At 33.6% G+C, this 21,833-nt stretch overlaps 2 protein-coding genes across 4 annotated transcripts in view; one reads left to right on the top strand and one right to left on the bottom strand.

Annotated features, from left to right (window-relative positions):
* Nucleotides 1–310: 310 nt before the first annotated feature.
* Nucleotides 311–21,833, bottom strand: part of ribc1 (RIB43A domain with coiled-coils 1) — a 28,977-nt gene continuing 7,454 nt past the window's right edge. Inside the window, exons 1-9 of one of the 3 annotated variants that reach the window (XM_051097398.1) lie at nt 9,086–9,230; nt 6,129–6,246; nt 5,734–5,935; nt 5,383–5,606; nt 3,622–3,736; nt 3,377–3,495; nt 2,782–3,021; nt 2,521–2,687; nt 311–685 (exon numbers count right to left, since the gene is read on the bottom strand). In XM_051097398.1, the coding sequence (XP_050953355.1) occupies nt 604–685; nt 2,521–2,687; nt 2,782–3,021; nt 3,377–3,495; nt 3,622–3,736; nt 5,383–5,606; nt 5,734–5,932 (1,146 nt within the window). In that variant the 5' untranslated portion in view covers nt 5,933–5,935; nt 6,129–6,246; nt 9,086–9,230 and the 3' untranslated portion in view covers nt 311–603. Of the gene's footprint in view, nt 686–2,520; nt 2,688–2,781; nt 3,022–3,376; nt 3,496–3,621; nt 3,737–5,382; nt 5,607–5,733; nt 5,936–6,128; nt 6,247–9,085; nt 9,231–21,833 lie in introns of those variants that run through there. The other 2 variants (XM_051097397.1, XM_051097396.1) reach the window with 2 other exon arrangements.
* On the top strand, nt 7,292–21,491 carry smc1a (structural maintenance of chromosomes 1A). The gene is given in 27 exon segments (XM_051097395.1): nt 7,292–7,644; nt 9,107–9,295; nt 9,436–9,548; nt 9,657–9,860; nt 9,926–10,164; nt 11,601–11,626; nt 11,629–11,858; nt 11,948–12,088; nt 12,172–12,254; nt 14,500–14,599; nt 14,680–14,787; nt 14,905–15,090; nt 15,171–15,350; nt 15,437–15,583; nt 16,755–16,892; nt 17,011–17,127; nt 17,218–17,324; nt 17,407–17,548; nt 17,661–17,806; nt 18,017–18,170; nt 18,237–18,347; nt 18,426–18,582; nt 20,404–20,558; nt 20,662–20,813; nt 20,895–20,964; nt 21,051–21,161; nt 21,353–21,491. Coding segments are annotated over 27 exon segments (3,696 nt in total). The 5' UTR covers nt 7,292–7,535; the 3' UTR covers nt 21,434–21,491.

The raw sequence follows: 21,833 nt of genomic DNA, 5'->3' as shown, positions 1-21,833 counted from the left end.
TAGACGACTTGTGTATTTTGTCAGTGTCTTGACTGTGCTTAGAGCTCGGAAGTGAATCGACTCTCGGATATCCACTATACTGCCCTCTGCTACTGCGACTAAAACTGGGTGGGAGGGCACCGTTTAAAGCTTGACTAGCGAACGGACGTTGCCGTTTCTGTTGTTGTCAAATGTACGCATTCAAGCTCATAATGCATCTTAAACTCTAGGCTTAATGCATAAATAAGCTTGACATAATAGTCTCTTATTCCTCTTGTATGTTTTGTTTGTTACTGCATATGATGTGAAAATAAATGAAGGACGAGATGAATGAGGTTGTGGGACTGTATTGGTATTGTATTGGTGACAGGGCTATGTTAACTAAATACAAACTGGACTTTTGCTATTGTATCTGCATCACAGATCAGCCAGTAAATACATCTGCAACAAACATTTATGTAAAAAATTCATCACTATATGCAATTTTATAAAGGCAACTGATAGCCACGATACTTATAAAAGTCCAATTTATGAATGTCAAACATACACAGTGCTTTGAAATCCAGTACCACTTTATTTCATGCAGGAAAATGTTCAGATGAGAGGATGGAATGGGATGGTGCTTTATCGAGAGCTTGTGCTGAACTGGGTGAAGTACCGAACTGTGGGACGATTTGTATACAGCTGCTTGTCCAGGTAGTGTTGGCTGAAAAACAGAAAATGTTGTAATTTTTTGAGACATCTAAGAATTACTTTGATAATAGCAATTTTTTATGTTTGTGAGAGAAGTCTCTTATTCTCATCAAGCAATACAATACAGTAAAAATAATAATATTGTGAAACATTACAATTTAAAATAACTTTCTTGTTTAATATTATATTTAAAATATATTTAAATGATTATATTCAAATATAATTAAATTATTATTTAAATAATTTAAATATTAAATAATTACATTTAAATGTAATTAATTCCTGTGATGGCAAATTTCAGCAGCCATTATTGCAATCTACAATCACTTTTGATACGTTTATAAAAGTACTCATCCAAAAAAAAAACATTACTGACTGCAAACTGTAAAAGGTTACAACAACATTAAAATGCCACGTTAAAAAAAAATAATAATAAGATTACAAGATTAAAGTCATATTAGTTTGAGAATAAAGTCAAAGTATTTCAAGAAGTTGAAATATTTCGAGAATAAAATTGAAATTATGAGAATAAAGTCAAAATATTTTGAGAATAAATTGAAATATTTTGAGAATAAAGTCTAAATGTTTCAAGAATAAAATCAAAATTACAAGAATAAAGTCAAAATTATGAGGATAAAGTCAATGTTGCAAGAATAGAATCTTAATTACAAGAATAAAGTCAAAATATTTTAAGTTAAGAGAACAAAGATGAAATGTTTTGAGAATAAAATAGAAATTTTGAGAATAAAGTCAAAATTTCAAGAATAAAGTCAATTACGAGAATAAAGTCGAAATATTTCGAGAATAAAATTGAAATTATGAGAATATAGTCAAAATAGTTTGAGAATAAATCAGAATATTTTAAGAATAAAGTCAAAATGTTTTGAGAATAAAATCGAAGTTAAGAGAATAAAGACGAAATGTTTTGAGAATAAAATCAAAATTTCAAGAATAAAGTCGAAATTATGAGAATAAAGTCAAAGTTACAAGAATACAGTCAAAATGTTTCGAGAATTAAGTCGAAATTACGAGCATTAAATTGTAGCAATTAAAGTTATAATGTTATGAGAGTATATCCTGTGCATGCAAATGGCCCGGATTGGGAGCACTGGGAGAATTTGTCAGGCCACCAGAATTTATTTAAATATATCTGAGATTATTAGCAGAAATCATACCGTGTGTTATTACTATATTTGGTATTACTACATGAACTACTGAAAAGCTTGCATTACCAACCACAGTAGCCTAAAATTAGTTATTGTAAAATAACTTGTGGTCTAGCTAACATCAGGCAAAAAAGAAAGGTGTGGGAGAGCAGCAAGTTATTTAAAGGGATAGTTCACCCAAAAGTAGAAATTCTGTCATTAATTGATTGTTCAAAACATGTAAGACCTTTGTTCTTCTTTAAAACACAAATTAAGATATTTTGGATGAAATCCGACAGCTTTCTGAACAAAAATAACGACTTTATTCAACAATTTCTTCTCTTCCGTGTCAGCCTCTGCCTCATGTTCGTGTGAGTACCACGACGCATGCACTGGGTGCGGATTTCATCAAAAAAATCTTAACTTGCTCTCAGATTTGATGAAAAATACCTTAATTTGTGCTGCGAAGATGAACGAAGGTCTTGTGGATTTGGAATGACATGAGGATGAGTAATTAATGACAGAATTTTCATTTTTGGATGAACTTTCCTTTTAATTATAAAGAAAAAAAAAGAATAATGCTCAGTGATGAATGGTATAAATATTTTTTTAAGGTCTTTACAACTCTTGATTATGTTTATTTTCCAGTTGTCTGTGTCCTGCTGTGTTTTTAACAATAGTGAAATATGAATGTGCCACTTACTGCGCTTGCTGCTCTCGTGCCAGCTGTTGATTGTATTTATCGAGCTGAGTTCTCCTCTCTCTCTGCAGCTCCTTGTCTCTCTTCTCCTCTCTCTCCTGCTGTCTGGCCTGCTCTGTCAGATGGTAATCCCAGGCCACATCTCTCTGCCTCTCCATCTCTTTCAGTCTCTGGTGAAATTGGAAAGGGATAAAAGAGCATTACTTGTATGATGACTATAAACACATGCTCAAATGGGACACATGTCAGTTGCAGGATCCTAACCTCTTTCTCCAAACACTGTTCCTCTCTCGTTCTGTGGATATCACCGATCTGCTGTGGGGTCATGCCCTTCCAGCGGTCAGTCAGCACTCGTGGACCTTCCACGGAGGATTCGGTTTTTCTCTTTGCAGCCTCTGGTCGCTCTGTCAGAAGGTCAGAGGTCACCATGTACCGCAATTCTGCCAGCTCCTCTCCCTCTCTTCTCAGTCTCTCTTGTTGCTCCCTCTCCATCCTCTTCTCTGCCTGCAAAGGGAGGTCAGATGTTACCTTGACCTTTCATCTCCAAGATCTATGGTGCCTCTGTGGGTTTTCAAAATGAAAATTCTGTCATGATTTACTCATCCTCATGTCATTTCAAACCCATGTTGGTGCATATTTAACCTCATATTAGGTAAAAATAGCAGTATGCTTTTTATAGTATGGAAAATAGCAGTATGGACATTCTCCCCGCAACTCAAAAGTAGTTTTTTGAACGTCTGAACGTGAGAAAATGACCTTAGTTTAATTTTTGGGTGTACTGTATTTACTTAATATTTAATTGCCTACTAAAAATAAACACAAATGTTTGCCTTTATTTAATTTTGTGGTGAGATAATACCTGAGTTTGATTGTAATGACTGAGTGCAATGCGGGCTGATCTTTTGCACTCCTCCTCCAGGGCGTTCAGTTGCACTGCCCTTAGGTCTTTTTCCACCAACTCCCTGCCGGTTAGCAGCTCTGCACACAAAAACACAGATATAATATGCAAGAATAGAACCTCTGTGGTACTAAACAGTGAAATACACTTTGTTTCTTCTATTTTAACATTACAGGGCTATATTGGATATAATGTAATCTGTTTACCTCTGTTTTTCTGTTCCCTTTCTTGTTTCTCCCTCTCCTCCTTTTGAGCTCTCAGGTTTCTCTCGTTCATTTCCATCTGAGCTCTCTTCTTTTCATTTTCATTAATTCCTTCTCCCTGAACGAGTATGCATAAACATATTCATAGAATATGAACAGTGGTGTCCTGCAGTGTGACATGCTGTATTTCAGAGAGATATTAATATGCAGTTTTAAGGCCATTTTAATAAAGAAACTAACATTTGTACTTTCTTATTTGTACATCACACTAATTAAATTAATTAACAAGAAAAAAAAAAGAAAGATCTAAAATAAATGCTGAAAAGTTACCGAAAACTTATTGTCATTACAAATTCAAATGCAAGTTTTCGTAATACTTTATTTTACAGTGTTCTTGTAATAACCGTAAATTATGCATAATTACATGCAAATAACTCTAAACCAAACCCTTATCCTAAATTTAACCCATAGTAGTATTTTCTCATCCTCATGTTTTTTCAAACCTGTATGAGTTTCTTTGTTCTGTTGAACACATAAGAAGGTTGTTTGCTAACCAAACAGTTCATAGTCCCCAATGACTTACATAGAATTTGTTTTCCATACTATGTGGGAGTCAATGGGGACCATTAACTGTTTGGTTACCCACTCTTCAAATCTTCTTTGTGTTCAGCAGAATATAGAAACTCATACAGGTTTGGACCAACCTGAGGTTGAGTTCAAGGATTAGTTCACTTTCAGAATAAAAATTTCCTGGTAATTTACTCACCCCCATTTCATCCAAGATGTTCATGTCTTTCTTTCTTCAGTCGGAAAGAAATTAAGATTTTTGAGGAAAACATTTCAGGATTTTTCTCCATATATTGGACTTCAGTGGGGATCAGAAGGTTGAAGGTGCAAATTTCAATTTCATTGCAGCTTCAAAGGGGCGACTCTTATCTAGCAAAATGATTGACGATTTTTAACCAAAAATTCTCATCTTGCACTAGCTCAACCTCACACACTATATAATCACATACACGTGGCATAGGTGGAAGTACTGATCGTGTTTTTACAAAGCGAATGTGCAAAGAAAGTCAAACGCCCTTTACAAAAAAAAGTAAAACGATGTCGGATGATTTTGAAGTTGGAGGAGAAAATGAGATGGAGTTTTTTGTCCTACCCTTCCTTTTTGAACCAAAGTACACATACGAAGGACTAACCGCACATGGCTTTTCCAACGTGATTACGTAATGCGTGAAAACGCACATGCGCAGAGCTAGTGCAAGATGAGCATTTGTGGTTAAAAAGTACATACATTTTTATTTTGTAAGAAAATGACCAATCATATTGCTAGACAAGACCATTATTCCTTAGCTGGGATTGTGTAGAGCCCTTTGAATCTGCATTGAAACTGCAATTTAGACCTTCAACCTGTTGGCTCCTATTGAAATCAACTATAGAGAAAAATCCTGGAATGTTTTCCTCAAAAGCCTTAATTTCTTTTCGATTGAAGAAAGAAAGACATGAACATCTTGGATGACATGAGAGAGAGTAAATTATAAGATTTTTTTTATTATTATTCTGGAAGTGAACTAATCCTTTATTGATGACAGCATTTTTGTTTTTTTTAGTAAACAATGTTTAAATATTTGATTATGCTGTAACAAGGACACCTTAAAATAAAGTTTACCCTAAATTTGAACTTAAAATATTGATGGAATAGTTCCTGCCCATGTCATTTGATAAAGCCTTTATATGTTGCTGTGTCCTTGTGTCTATGCATACCAAAAACACTTGCATACTGGCTGGTCCCAATGCAGAGTCTGAGACAGAAATACTAGCATTTGGCGCACTCTGTCGGTCATAATTGATATCTGCATCACGACTGTCCTCGGCGCGTTGATGTATCGCTCTAAATTGTACCATGTCCTGAGCCAACTCTCTTCTCAACTCCTCTTCGTCTTTGTTCTGTTGCATTGCCATTTCATCCAGGGATAAGCGCAACAGATCTGAACAACAAAACACATAATTTTTGCGTATTATAAACTTACAAAATATATATTACATAAACTTTCAGTGTCGCAGGTTGTTTTGGCATACAGAAGTTGTGAAAGCTGCAGAAGTGATGTGTCTTACCATGAGCCATGTCTCGCTGCTTCTCCATCTCCAGTCGTTCTCGTTTGTCCTCCTGTTGTTTTTCGAGGGCGCGCAGGTCAACGCCGATCACCCGGGTTCTGGTGTTGAAGATTCGGCTCTTGCGCTCAGCCTCAGCGGCCCGACGCCGCTCCACCGCCCGCAGCGCAGACTCATCCACGGGTAAATCAACCTTGTACATGTTCTGTCAAAGCACAGTTTATATCAACAAACTTCCGTGTAGATATCAGCTCCCTCTCTCTCACCGCCACTGAGAAGCTGGTAATTTCATATTAACTAATAAAAAAATACAACGTTTTTGTGTGTGTGGCTATTAAAACACAAATAGCTAGTATTTTTAATTATGTACAAATTAAGATAAAATATCAAAACCTTACTGGTTAATATGAGTTCGGTTTCGACGAACGGCAATGTGTCAGCTCTCCTGTTATGTTTGAAGCGCTGTTTGGCGTTGCCATGGTAACCGGTTCACGGTCTGTGGCGCTGCTTTATTAACTATGGGATATGTTTGACAGATATATGTTATTAATGCAAAATTATGTGGATATACAAATTATTTAGTTTACAAACCAGCGTTATTATAGTTAACTAAACCTAAAACCTCACCTGAAATAGCTGAAATGAAATGAATATAAAAAAAACGTATTTTATTTCAGCAAGCTGCAAAGGCAACATTTCTTATTTTCATTACCCTAAGGTGCTAAACTAGCTATCACTAAAAAAAAGAAAGAAAAAAAAAAAGATATATATTTTAAAATTTCTCAAAAAAACAAACAAGTTACTAAAATTGAAAGAAAAAAACTGGAAGAGAATTGGAATATTTTTACCATTTAAAATAACTAATTTATTGTAATTTATTCCTGTGATTTCAAAGATAAATTTTTATTACTCCAGTCACATGATCCTTCAGAAATCATTCTAATATTCTGATTTGCTGCTCAAAAACATTTATTATCATATTGAAAACAGCTGAATAGAATTTTTCAGGTTTCTTTGATGAACAGAAAGTTCAGAAAAACATTTCAAGCATCAATTTAAAGCATCCTTGCTAAATAAAAGTATTAATTTCTGTCTTTTCTGGAGTAATGATGCTAAAAATTTTGATTTGATCACAGGAATAAATTACCGTTATTTTAAATAGTAAAAATATTCCAATTCCCTTCCAGTTTTTTCCCATTTTTAAATATATTCAAATAGAAGGCAGTTATTTTAAAAAGTAAAAATATTTTTTATTAGTCAATTTTGTTTATTATTTATTTACAAACTTTAAAAAAAAATTGAAATAATTAAATATTTTAAAAAAATGTAACCGGGCAAATTTATAGTTTCAGTACCATGAACAGCTCCCTTTAAATCGTTTTATTTCAGCTATGAGTATTTAATCATTGGGTGATGTCGATAAGTTTCTAATGTCGTATTTCTTTAATAATTCGTAGCCTGTATTTATACAAACTGGAATTATAACATGATGATGGAATTGTATCTTAATGAAGAAAAACTACCCAAAGTGGCCTCAATTCAGTCGAAACTCTCTTACTTCAAGGACTTTTATTTTGCCTACATTCTCTAGACAGGGGGGCGTGTACACGAGATTATCTTTTGTCAGATTATTATGGTTTCAGAGATTTAACCTCTGAAAGACGATATGTAGCCTGACATATCTAATTGCCAATTCGTTTTAAATCCGCTTTGCCGCCGCCAAACATCGTCTGGGGAAACGCATCGCCACAAACACTCTACAGAGCATCAATCTGACAGTCCTCCCCTGAGATAAATCAGACAGCATGGGATATTTAAAACTGATCGAGATCGAAAATTTCAAATCTTACAAAGGACGTCAAATAATCGGACCGTTTCACAAATTCACAGCAATTATCGGACCAAATGGATCTGGTAAGTGTTATCTCAGGTGTTGATGCAGCGCGGTGGACTGCAGGGATGCAGCTGCTGCATTATTATGGATCTCGTTGTGGCTACATTGTTTATTTTTAAATTCGGGTGAATTTTTCCCTTTAGATTATCAGATTTTTTCTTTCTGTTACGTAGTTTACATTAAAACTGCCTTAGAAACTTTTTTTTTTTGGAAACCATGCATTCATTTTTTTTTTTTTTTTTTTTTTTTTTGCCACTAAGTTTCAAATGTTAATATTCATAATATTTATTCATCTTACACTACTAGTCAAAAGTTTTTGAACAGAAGATGTTTTGTTTTTAAAGATGTCTCTTCTGCTTACCAAGCCTGCATTTATTTGATTCAAAGTACAGAAAAAACAGTAAAATTTTGAAATATGAAATATTTGTAATATTTAAAATAACTGGTTTCCATTTAAATGTACTGTAAATGTAAATTATTCTTGTGATCATTCTAATATACTGATTTGCTGTTTTAAAAAGCATTTTATTATTATTATAGCATTTATCAGTATTTATCGGATAAATCTTAGAAATTAAAAAAAAAAAAAAAAGATTTCCGTTTCAGATAAATGCTGTTCTTCTGAATTCTCTATTCATCAAAGGAACCTGGAAACTCAGCTGTTTTCAACATGATAATAATAATAATAAATGTTTTTGAGCAGCAAATCAGAATATTAGAATGATTTCTGAAGGATCATGTGACTAGAATAATGATGCAAAAAAAAATCAGCTTTAAAATCCCAGAAATAAATTCTATTTTGAAATATATTTTAATAGAAAACAGTTACTTTAAACAGTAAAAATAATTTTACAAAAACTGTTTTTGCTGTACTTTGGATCAAATAAATGCAGGTTTGGTGAGCAGAAAAGACTTCTTTAAAAACATTAAAAATCTTACTATTCAAAAATGTTTTGACCGGTAGTGTATATGCTTAAAAAATGAATCATGTTTTTCAAAAATACTGTTGTTTCTCAATTATTTAGTTCAAAAGCTTTGAGTACTTGTATGTGTAAAAAAAGAAACAGTGCCGTTATCATTTGTTTCTACCACCAATATTTATATTGTTTGCTTCATTTTTTTGTCTTTATTTATTTAAAATAAGATTTAAAACATGTTTTTTTTATTTTTCAAATACTTTGTTATTCATAATATGCTTTCATGTTATGTAAAAATTGTTATTGTTATTATTATTATTATTATCAATTTGTTGTCCCTCAATTTCAAAATCAAGGTAAATATAAATTTCAACAGAACATTTTATTGTGCATCATTTCCAGTCAAGCTTTAGTTTTGTCAAATTATATAATTATATATTATATATATACAACAATATTATTTAATTGTTTTTAGGATACATAACTGAAATTAGCCTTACTGTTTAAAATGTCAAATAATAAACCAAAAAATGATAATGCATACCAATAACTCACTGCTTTCTAGGTAAGTCGAACCTGATGGATGCCATCAGTTTTGTATTAGCGGAGAAGACCAGTAACCTGCGTGTTAAAACCCTGAAGGATCTCATCCACGGTGCACCAGTGGGAAAACCAGCAGCCAACCGTGCCTTCGTGAGCATGGTGTACTGCGAGGACAATGGAGATGAATGCACTTTCACACGGGTCATCATTGGTAATTGTTAAAAAGTAAAGTTACTAAATGACTTACATTTCTGAAAGTTGTTACAACTTAATAATAGTAAGTAACCCCTGTTATGTAGAAGTTATATTCATCATTTTTACCATGTGAGACTCAATATTTTTATGTTTCAGGTGCCTCCTCAGAGTACCGAATCAACAATAAGGTGGTCGGGCTTTCTGATTACAGTGAGGAGCTGGAAAAACTGGGTATCCTTATAAAGGCCCGAAATTTTCTTGTGTTCCAGGTATACATGCACATGACCTTCTTTTTTCCAGTATTATAGAAAATCTAAGATAACTTGTATGAGATTTTTGTAATAGATTGTCACTGTCTTTGTGATTTTGTTGTGCAGGGTGCAGTGGAATCCATAGCCATGAAGAACCCTAAAGAGAGGACCACGTTATTCGAGGAGATCTCCCGCTCTGGTGAGCTGGCCCAGGAGTATGACCGCAGAAAGAAAGAGATGGTGAAAGCGGAAGAGGACACGCAGTTCAACTATCACCGTAAGAAGAACATCGCAGCAGAGCGCAAAGAAGCCAAACAGGAAAAAGAGGAGGTAAACTATTTTGCTACATCTCATTTTACCACAATCCCACAGTTGAACTTTTGCTCTCTGTTTAGGCTGAGAGGTACCAGAGACTGAAGGATGAGGTCGTCAGGGCTCACGTTCAGCTACAGCTCTTTAAACTCTACCACAATGAGGCCGAGATCGAGAAGCTGAACCGTGAGTTGTCTCAACGCAACCGTGAGATTGAGAAGGACAGGAAGAAGATGGATCATGTAGAGGAAGAGCTCAAAGAAAAGAAGAAAGAGCTGGGAAGAATGATGAGGGATCAGCAGAATGTGGAGAAAGAAATCAAGTGAGTGACCTTGATAAATATATAGTATATTATTCTACAAGTGGAAATAACTATGTAAATGTATTTTGATTTTAAATTAAGAATAACTGTTTCAATGTGGCCTTTCCCTTCCATTTTTAGTTGTCAAAAGTGTTTTGTTTTTTTTGTTTTTTTCAGTTTTGGTTATTTTGGGACATCACTGTAAATGAAAATTAGAAATGCTTACTGAAATAATATCATTTTAATTTGTTTGTATTTTATTATTATTTTTTTTTTTATTGTAGGTTTTGATATAAACAGAGTTTTTACAAAAACCAAAACATCATAATCTGTACATTTAACAAGAAAAATAAACAAATAATATGAATATAAACAGAGAAATTATAATAATAAAATAAAATAAAAAAAAAGAAAACAGAGAAATAAACAATACACTAAGGTAGCCTATTTTATTTTATTTAACATTTTTATTTATTTCAAGTAACGTAAGTTTTTTTTAAAAATGGTTTTTCACTACCAGTCAAGATATTTATTGTTTTTAAAGAAGTCTCTTCTTCTCACCAACCCTGCATTTATTTGATTCAAAGTACAGCAAAAACACTAAAATTTGTAAATATTTTTACTATTTAAAATAACTTTTTCTATTTGAATATATTTTAAAATGTAATTTATTTCTGTGATTTCAAAACTGAATTTTTAGCATCATTACTCCAGTCACATGATCCTTCAGAAATCATTCTAATATTCTGATTTGCTGCTCAAAAAACATTTATTATTATTATATTGAAAACAGCTGAACCTCTGAATAGAAACTTTGTTTATCATCACTTCTGATAAATTTAAAGCATCCTTGCTAATTAAAAGTATTAATTTCTAAAATAAAATAAATAAATAAAAAAAAATAACAATAATAATACTGACTCCAAGCTTTTGAATGGTATAGTGTATAATGTTAATAAAGCTTTTTATTTCAGATAAATGCTGATCTTTGAATCTTTGTAATCTATTGAAGAATCCTGAAAAAGCACACTGTTTTAAATATTGGTAATAATAATAATAATAAATTTTTCTTGAACAGCACATTAACATATTAGAATTTTCTGAAGGATCATGTGACTGAAGACTGGAGTAATGATGCTGAAAATTCAGCTTTGATCACAGGAATAAATTACATTTTAAAATATAATCGAATAGAAAACACTTATTTTAAATAGTAAAAATATTTAAAAATTGTACTGTTTTTTTCTGTACTTTGGATCAAATAAATGCAGGCTTGGTGAGCAGAAGAGACGTCTTTAAAAAAAATTACAAATCTTACTGTTCAAAAACTTTTGACTAGTAGTGTAGTTTTCATTTTAGTTGACTATAACAACCTGAATTAAAATTATAGTTATAATAAGCTAACTATAACTAATATTCACAGTTTGCTAAAGAACTACTTGTCTATCCTTGTCTAGAGAGAAAGATGCTGAGCTGAATCAAAACGTCCACAGTATATCAAGGCTAAGGAGAACACTGCCCATAAAATTAAGAAGCTGGAGGTGGCCAGAAAATCCTTACAGAACGCCCAGAAGATGTATAAGAAGCGTAAGGCGGACATTGAGGAACTGGATCGTGAGCAGGGTGCCGTGGAGATGTCGAGGCAGGAGTTTGAGGAACGCATGGAAGAGGAGGCACAGAGTCAAGGGCAGGATCTGACACTGGAAGAGAACCAGGTCAGTCGAACTCAGCTGCATGATCAATATAAAATCCAAGTATCTCCATAAATTTCAGTGATTCATTGTACACTTATACTGTATTTTAGGTGAAGCAGTATCACAGGCTGAAGGAAGAGGCCAGTAAGCGGGCAGCTACTTTGGCGCAGGAGCTGGAGAAGTTTAACAGGGACCAAAAGGCAGACCAGGACAGGCTGGATCTGGAGGAGAGAAAGAAAATTGAGACAGAGGTAGATTGAGAAATGACTAAACTCTTTTTTGTGTTTTTGTTTTGTAAAACACTGATTTCTTATAACTCTTTTTTTGATTACAGGCTAAAATAAAGCAGAAGATTCGAGAAATCGAGGAAAACCAAAAGCGCATTGAAAAGCTGGAGGACTATATTGCAACCAGCAGGTGTTTCAAAGATCATCATAAAATGAAGTTTTAAATCCAGAATAGTTTCTAGAATAGTTTCAAGAGATTTCTGGTAACACTTTACAGTATGTTTTATTAGTTAATTACATTAGTTAACATGAACTAAGAATGAACAATACCTCTACGGCATTTATTAATCTTAGTTAATGTTAATTTTAGCATTTACTAATGCATTGTTAAAATCACTAAATCACTAAATGTTTGAACTAACATGAACAAACAATGAACAACATTAACTAACATTAACAAAGACGAATAAATAGTGTAATAAATGTTAATTGTTCATTCATGTTAATTAAAACATTAACTAATGTTAACAAATGACACCTTTGTAAACCTTGTAATCTTACCAGATTGTTTTGTTCTAAAAATAGTTGATATACGCCTATCTCTATATTTATACAATATGTGGAAAACATATACAATATACAGAACGATACGTAATTGTTTTTGAAAAAATATATTAGTTGTATTTCAAATGAAATATGTTTATTTGAACTTACCGTTAATTACAGATTGCTGAAAATCAACATTAATAATGAGAGCACCAAATCAGCATATTAGAATGGTTTCTGAAGGATCATGTGACACTGAAGACTAAAGTAATGGTGCTGAAAATTAAGCTTTGCCATCATTTTAAATATTTTAAATAAATCTAAATAGAAAAGTTATTTTCTTTTTACAATAAGTAAAAATAATTTTATTTTATAACTAAATAATTATATATGAATTTAAATTGCATTTAAATAAACTAATTATAAATTGATTTAAATAATTCAATGTGACCTTGTGGACAAGTGTTATATTAGTATCATTGAGATACTGTTATAGGTTTTATTAATATTTTGAAATATCCCTACCTCTCTCCCCACATTTTTTAGTTGTTAAAAGTGTTGTTGTTTTATATCTCGTTTTTTTTTTTTTTTTTTTTTTTTTTCAGTTTTAGTTATTTTAGAGAGAGAAGAGAGAGAAGCCTTAATTTGTCACATACACTGTTACATGCAGTGAAATTGGACCCCTCCGACCATACACAAACATCACATTTTGGGGGAACACAGGTCAGTCGAGAGGTGGCATAGAAAATAAGGAAATAAGATACATTAGGAAAAAAGGAGGTGAAAAAAAAAAACCTTCCAGACTGTCCTTCAAGTAGGGCAGTGTGAGATCAGGTGAAAAAAAAAAAGCCCCAGCAACAAGCACATAAACACATAAACATACATTGCAACAGGGGAGGGGGACAGGGGATGTGGAAGTAGTCCAATGTAGGCAATAGCCATCCGGTCCTGCAGCTAGAAGAGCACTGGTCACAGACCCGCCTACCCACACCGGGGGTAAAAGCACACCAAGGCGTGGGATGCGGGGGGAGGCAGTGATTGTCTATCTGTAGCTATGTACGTGTGTATATACGTGTGTAGGACATCGCTGTAAATGAAAATTAGAATTGCTTGCTGAAATAATATAATTTTTTATGAATTATTTTTTATGGTTTTAGTTTTTGTTTTAGTTAACTATAATAACCTAGCATTAGACTCTACTGTAAACGACTATGCTAACTATAAGCTTATCATAACAATATATATGCTGTGATATTTGTGATGTATGCATTATTGAAGAGTGGAGTAATGTCTGCTGAAAATTAAGCTTTGCTGTCACAAAAATATATAAATTACATTTTAAATATTTTACATATATATAAATAGAAAAGTTCTTAAAAGTTTAAAATAAGCAAAATAATTTTATTTTATAACTATATAATTATATTTTAATTTAATTGAAAAATAATTTCAATGTGGCCTTAGACATTGGACCAGTGTTATTTTAGTATCATTGAGACACTATTATAGTCTTTATTAATATTTTGAAATAATTTCCTTCCAATTTTTCCGTTGTTAAAAATGTTGTTGTTTGTTAATTTTTGTTTTATTTCGGTTTTAGTTATTTTAGGACATCACTGTAAATAAAAATTATATATATATATATACACACTTTTTTATTTCAAGGAAAATGTTTCTTTTTTTATAATTTGTTATATTGTAAATTGTAATATTTCACAGTATATTGTATGAAATAAATACTGACCCCAGTGTGAACGGTAGTTACATTTAAACTAAAATACTATAATAATACACAGTGACTTATTGCTTTATTTTACTTTTTCTTCACCCTTCAGTTTCATGGCATGGAAAATTAGATTTTGACCCATCTCTGTTTTTTCTCTCACCAGGCAATCTCTGGATGAACAGAGACGTATGGAAGAGGAACTGACTGAGGAAGTGGAGCTGGCCAAAAGAAGGATTGATGAGATAAACATGGAGTTAAACCAAGTACAAAAATAAAAACATTTATTCATACTCATCAATTCACCAAGACTTTGTTTTCATTGCTGTGATCACTATGGTCACAGGTGATGGAGCAACTTGGAGATGCTCGCATTGACAGGCAGGAGAACAGCCGTCAACAGCGCAAAGCTGAAATTATGGAGAGCATTAAACGACTTTACCCCGGCTCAGTGGTGAGTTGCTGTGTGTTTAAACACATTTTCAATACACAAAAGCTTTCATTGATGTTTTTTCTTTATTTCAACATGAATCCCATTTAAACCTTCATATTTAAATATTTATCCAAACAGTATGGCAGACTCATCGACTTATGCCAGCCCACCCAAAAGAAATACCAGATTGCAGTGACCAAAGTCCTGGGAAAAAACATGGACGCCATCATTGTGGACTCGGAGAAAACCGGCAGAGATTGCATCCAGTACATTAAAGAGCAAAGAGGAGAACCAGAGACCTTTCTGCCTCTTGACTACTTGGAGGTACAGAACGATTTTAATAAACAATTCATGAGTTGAGGTCTGAAATGTGTTTCACTGGACATGTGCTTCTTTCTCTCAAGGTGAAACCCACAGATGAAAAACTGAGAGAGCTTAGGGGGGCAAAACTAGTGATCGACGTAATCCGCTATGAGCCGCCACACATAAAGAAAGCCCTTCAGTATGCCTGCGGCAATGCTTTAGTGTGTGAGAATGTGGAGGACGCTCGCAGGATCGCCTTTGGAGGACCGTACCGTCATAAGGTTTAAATATGTCATGAGCTGAATCTAAAGCACATATCAAAAAATAACAAACTATTCATCTTCTATTCTGTCTTGCTCCTTTACAGACTGTGGCTTTGGATGGAACTCTCTTTCAAAAGTCAGGTGTGATCTCAGGAGGAGCTAGCGACCTGAAAGCAAAGGCTCGGCGTTGGGACGAGAAAGCTGTGGACAAACTTAAGGAAAAAAAAGAGAAACTTACAGAGGAGTTGAAGGTGACATACAAAAGAACTAAACAGAAACTTTGCACACAGCTGGAAAACTTACCATCATTATGAGCATAAAATAAAAAAAATAATCTAACATTTTAAAATAAATTATAACATAAATATGTGACCCTGGACTACAAAACCAGTCTTAAGCAGCACAGGTATATTTGTAGCAATAGCCAAAATACATTGTATGGGTCAAAATTATCGAATTTTCTTTTATGCCAAAAATCATTACAATATTAAGCAAAGATCTTGTTCCATGAAGATATTTTGTACATTTCCTACTGTATATATATCAAAACTTAATTTTTGTTTAGCAATATGCATTGCTAAGAACTTTTTTTTCAACTTTAAAGGTGATTTTCTCAAGATTTTCAAATAGTTACATCACGGTCAAATATAGTCCTATCCTAACAAACCAAGCTTATTTATTCAGATTGAATTGACAATATATTACAATAATTGTAATCCATTTAAAAAATATATATTAATAACAGTAAAATTGTAAATATTATTCTGTAATTCAAGATGTTTACAAATATATATATATTTAAAAAATGTTTTATAAATATGAAAATACTACTTATTTTAATAAAAATGTAGTAAATAAAAAGAAAACACTCACTTACAAAACATTTATTATCATATTCATTAATAAACAGTAATAAATTATATATATATATATATATGTGTGTGTGTGTGTATTATATATATATATATATATACATACATATTTATTTATATATATACATACATACATATATATATATATATATATATATATATTATGGCTTTCCTCAAACTCAGCCATAATATAGATAATAATATCAGTGTATAATAAAATATATATAAACCCACCCAGTATACAATAATAATAATACTTATTTATATACAACTGGAAAAACTGTATAATTGTTATTTAAATTTAAAATTAACAAGTGTGGTCTCAAACATGTGTCTGTGTGTGGAATTTAATATGTGCACAATAATTGCAGTTCTTGCAGATAATCACAATTAGATCACATAATCTTGATCAGGTGACTAAGTATCAGTTGCGACAGGCCTACCATAATTCGTTAATTTGTGAAATTAAATTAAGCGTATTGTATGGAACGAAAATCATGACAGACTTGTTTAATCAAGCTGATTTTACATCTAATTTGTGTCTCCTTAGGAACAAATGAAGGCAAAGAGAAAGGAGGCAGAGCTCAGGCAGGTCCAGTCTCAGGCTCACGGGCTGCAGATGCGACTGAAATACTCTCAGAGTGATCTGGAACAGACCAAAACCCGCCACCTCTCACTGAACATGCAGGTACACCTGAGAAACAACGTCTCATGACATCAAAATGTAGAGAATCATATTCATGTCTTAAACTTTTACAAGGTGGTTTCTAATAAAGTCACTGGTATTGCAATGTATGTCTCTGTAGGAGAAATCAAAGTTGGAGAGTGAGCTGGCAAATTTCGGCCCACGAATCAATGACATCAAGCGAATCATCCAATCACGAGAGAGGGATATCACAGAGTTAAGAGACCGCATGAACCTGGTAAAAGCTCTGGAGAAAATTAAGACGTTTCAAATGCTGGCAAAACAGTTTGATGCTCTAATAATTATTATTTATTTTGGTCATTCATAGGTGGAGGATGAGGTCTTTGTAGAATTCTGCCAGGAGATTGGTGTGCGAAATATCCGAGAGTTTGAAGAGGAAAAAGTGAAGAGGCAAAATGAGATTGCCAAAAAACGGTAAACCTCTCAGGTCAGTACACAAGTTACCAACTACTAAGTGAACTTCCTTGATCGAGCTTGTGTTATACTGCAATTCTAGGCTGGAGTTTGAAACACAGAAGACCCGTCTGGCCATCCAGCTTGATTATGAGAAGAACCAGTTGAAGGAGGACCAGGAGAAAGTGATGATGTGGGAGCAGACTGTAAAGAAGGATGAGAATGAGATCGAAAGACTTAAAAAGGTGACAGAGAATAGAGGAGGAGTAAAAAGTCCTAACCAGCAAAGTATGTATGAGTAGAATCTTTAAGCATGAAAAACTAAACAATAGTTAATGGTGTTCCCCACCACCTCAGGAGGAACACAGGCACATGAAGATCATTGATGAGACAATGGCACAGCTACAAGACCTGAAGAACCAGCATCTCACAAAGAAAGGAGAGGTGAATGACAAGAACCGAGAGATGGAGGAGATCCGCAAGAAACTAGGATCTGCCAACAAGTGAGAACATTATTATTTAATTTAATTCTCTCAATTCCTTAGATGTTCTTAAATCCAGTGTTGTATATTTATTTATTTATTTATTAATAAAATAGTGATTTTTGTTGTTACTAATCAATTAAAATTAAATAAATTACAAAATAATTTTGCTTGCAAATAATTTAGTTTGAGCCATTTATAAAAAACATTCTTAAATGTGTGAAATATTAGAGAGCTGACCCAGCTGCAGAAGGAAGTAACTGCCATTGAAACCAAACTGGAACAGAAACGCAGTGACAGACACAACTTATTGCAAGCCTGCAAGATGCAGGACATCAAGCTGCCCCTCAAATCTGGGACAATGGATGACATCAGCCAGGGAGAGGTAAAGACAAACACATTTTCTGGCATATATTCCTACACACTCATACACACTGTTTTGTCTACATAGGGAAGCTCGCAAGTTGAGGATTCGATCAGCAGCCCGAAGGCATCAAGCTCTGTTCATGCCAAAGAGGCCCTCATAGAGATTGACTACAGCAACTTGAATGAGGACCTAAAGGTAATTTTATTTGATAAAATATTTTGAATTTGTTGTTTAACAAGAAACCTGAAAACAAACATGAAAACTGTTCTATAGGATGCTCTATCAGAAGAAGAGATCAAGGCAGAGATGAACACCCTACAGCAGAGGCTGAACGAGCAGCAGAGCATCCTGCAGAGAATCAGCGCTCCCAACATGAAGGCCATGGAGAAACTTGAGAGTGTTCGAGACAAGTTCCAAGAGACCAGTGATGGTGAGCCCAAAAGTTCAGGCTCATCTGTCTGAAGCTCATCTTGACCTGAGTCATCTACCTGTGACATTCAGAATAATGTCTGGGGGACACGTTAAGTCGAAATCAGTGGTTCTCAGTCCCCAAATGACCTAAACATTAATCAAAGGTTCTCCACTTAAACAGATAGAAACAAAACGTATTCTTGTAGCTTGTCCACTGATGTCACATGGACTGTTGTAACAATGTCCTTATGTTTTTGGGTCTTGAATGTGGTAAATGCGTTGCTGTATATGGAGGGTTAGAAAGCGCTCAGATTTCATCAAAATATCTTAATTTGTGTCCGGAAAATGATCGTCATGAGGGTGAGTAATTAATGACAGAATTTGTATTTTTGGGTGAACTATTCCTTTAAGAAATTTTTGATACTTCTGTTATAACAAAGGTGCTTTAATGACAACATTTTTATTTAAAGAAACATGACACTATATTAAAATAATTATAATACATTTAATAAAAAAATATAAATTAGTAGTAAATTGGTAAGTTATAAAAAAAATTGAAATATTAATGCCGTAATTCAAGACCTGAATTCTCCAGTTGGTTATGATTACTGATTCTTTATTATTTTTACTTTTTTTTTTAATTATTATTTTTTTAACTCAAATTTTACTACAATTTTACCTTTTTAAGGTACAATTTTACCTTTTTATTGAATTTTTATTGAGTTTTATTGAGTTTCTTTCCAAAGGTATACAAGAATACAAAAGAAGCAGCAAATATACAAACCTAAAACCCACCCCTAACCCTTTCCACCCCTGGTTGACTTCAATAATATAAAAATAAAACACGTCACAAAATCTAGTTACCAAATAAAAAAATATATTAATGAAAATATGAATAAACAAAGACAATACAGGTTTACACAGAAGATTAAAAAGTTGACAACATCAAAAGCAGCATGCCATATATTCCATGTCATAGCATGGGATCCATGAGATCTTATTCATTTCCATGACTTTTACGGGTCTGGAAATCACATATACATACATGTTGTCCAAGACCGTTGGAATCCTTTAGGAAGTGTAACAAAGAGTCAGCGGAGTTGGGATCCATTTGCAGCTTTATTAAAATCAACAGCAGTAATATGAACAAGGGTTGATTACCAGCAATATCATTGCCCAGGGCAGGCAGCAAACAACCACAAATAAAGTCCAGGAAGATGAGGCAAAAACAACAGGCAGGCGGCAAAAGATCAAAACAAGGGGAACAGTCCGGGGCCGTACACAGGCAATGAAACCAATAGAACCAATACACCAATTTGGTGTTTGCCAACAGTGATGACGTTTTCTGGTGGCAGAAAATGACAGTTTTCAAGTAGAAGTCTATGGAAGCCATGGAATAAAAAAATAAAAAGAAGTTCAATTTGAGTTTATATTTTAAAATTTTGACTTGTTCTTGCAATTCCTAAATTATATATAATAATTCTGATCAGGAAAATTAATTTGTCATTCTTTCTTTTCCCCTTGGCTCAGAATCATTAGTTTATGTCACATACTTTGGGCTTTTTTCCCTCAGAATTGACAAACATTATCGTTGGCAGGTGAGGGAGCCTTCTGGTGGTGAGGAGAGGAACCATAGAGGCTAGACTCATGACAGGGAGCAAATAAGAAATTTGATGTCTGTTTACATTCTTTTTTATTTTCTTTCTTAATTTCAAATCATTTTAAACCATCTTGCGGCCCACTTGGAAGTATGCTGAGGCAACGATGTCTGCCTTTTTCTTACGTATCCATGAAATTCAGCTGATACGTTTCTGCTAACAAATACATACTTTAATTACAGAGTTTGAAGCTGCTCGCAAAAGAGCCAAGAAAGCCAAGCAGGCATTCGAGCAGATCAAGAAGGAGCGGTTTGACCGTTTCAATGCTTGTTTTGAGTCTGTCGCCACCAACATTGATGAGATCTACAAAGCACTGTCACGTAACAGCAGCGCACAGGTTAATAAAACACTCTGAACTCTGATCTCACTCGCTCTTTTTTAAAATAGATAACACAAGTAGAATTTTTATCTTAATTTAAGGATACTTTATATCATTTCAGGCATTCCTGGGGCCAGAGAACCCAGAAGAGCCATATTTAGATGGAATTAACTACAACTGTGTAGCTCCAGGAAAGAGATTCAGACCCATGGACAACCTGTCTGGAGGAGAGAAAACTGTGGCGGCTTTAGCTCTTCTATTTGCCATTCACAGGTGCAACAAAGATCTGCAAAAAATCTTAAACTCATATGTTTTGCCCTCTAATTTAAAAATTGCATATATGTTTCCTCATAGCTACAAGCCTGCACCTTTCTTTGTCCTGGATGAGATCGACGCTGCTTTGGATAACACCAACATAGGCAAGGTGTGTGTGAGCTTATAGGAAGGCCTTTTACACACTGAACAGAATGGCACGAATATGAAATATGCATCTGACTTTTTACTTCGCAGGTGGCCAACTACATAAAAGACCAGTCAGTCCAGAATTTCCAGGCAATTGTTATCTCTCTCAAAGAGGAGTTCTACACAAAAGCTGACTCCCTCATAGGAGTTTACCCTGAGGTTTGTCTTCCAGCAATGAGTTGTATAATTCTTAACGTAACAAAAGTAGTTGACAAATGCAAGAGTTCTATTCAAATAAAACCCATCCCAACCTATCATTATATGTATTATATATTGTGCTCTAGAGATGGCAACTTGAATAACTAAAGTGTTTTGAATATTCTTTTCTTTTTGTATTTTTCATTTCACAGCAAGGCGATTGTGTCATCAGTAAGGTGCTGACTTTTGATCTTTCCCAGTATCCCGATGCCAATCCCAATCCTAATGATTAGCTTGTGTTGATCTGAATTTATTGGTAGACAGCTGAAAGAATGATTAGTAGCATATTTTAAAAACATGATTATAATAATTGATGTTTACATTTTTTTTTTTTTATTTAAATTCATAATGTTGTTAATATGTCTACTGTATTGTATTACAAATAGTGTGCATGGTTGTCTAAGTATTAATATGTGTTCAGTGAATATTACGTACAAATGAACAGATTTTCATGTTCAGTCAGCTGGACAGTCTAGATCAGTGATTTTACATATGGCTAATGTTTTGTCTGCACTGTATCAACAGAACATTTTTGCTGCCTAATTGTCAAGTGTGCCTTGTGAATGATTCGTTCATTCAGTACAGTGGAATATCCAGTATTAATGTTTTGTTTTTAATTTTAGTCTTCATGGG

Source organism: Labeo rohita, chromosome 23 (genome assembly GCF_022985175.1).
Source record: "Labeo rohita strain BAU-BD-2019 chromosome 23, IGBB_LRoh.1.0, whole genome shotgun sequence".
Taxonomy (NCBI): domain Eukaryota; kingdom Metazoa; phylum Chordata; class Actinopteri; order Cypriniformes; family Cyprinidae; genus Labeo; species Labeo rohita.
This window is presented reverse-complemented; position numbering and strand designations above follow the sequence as displayed.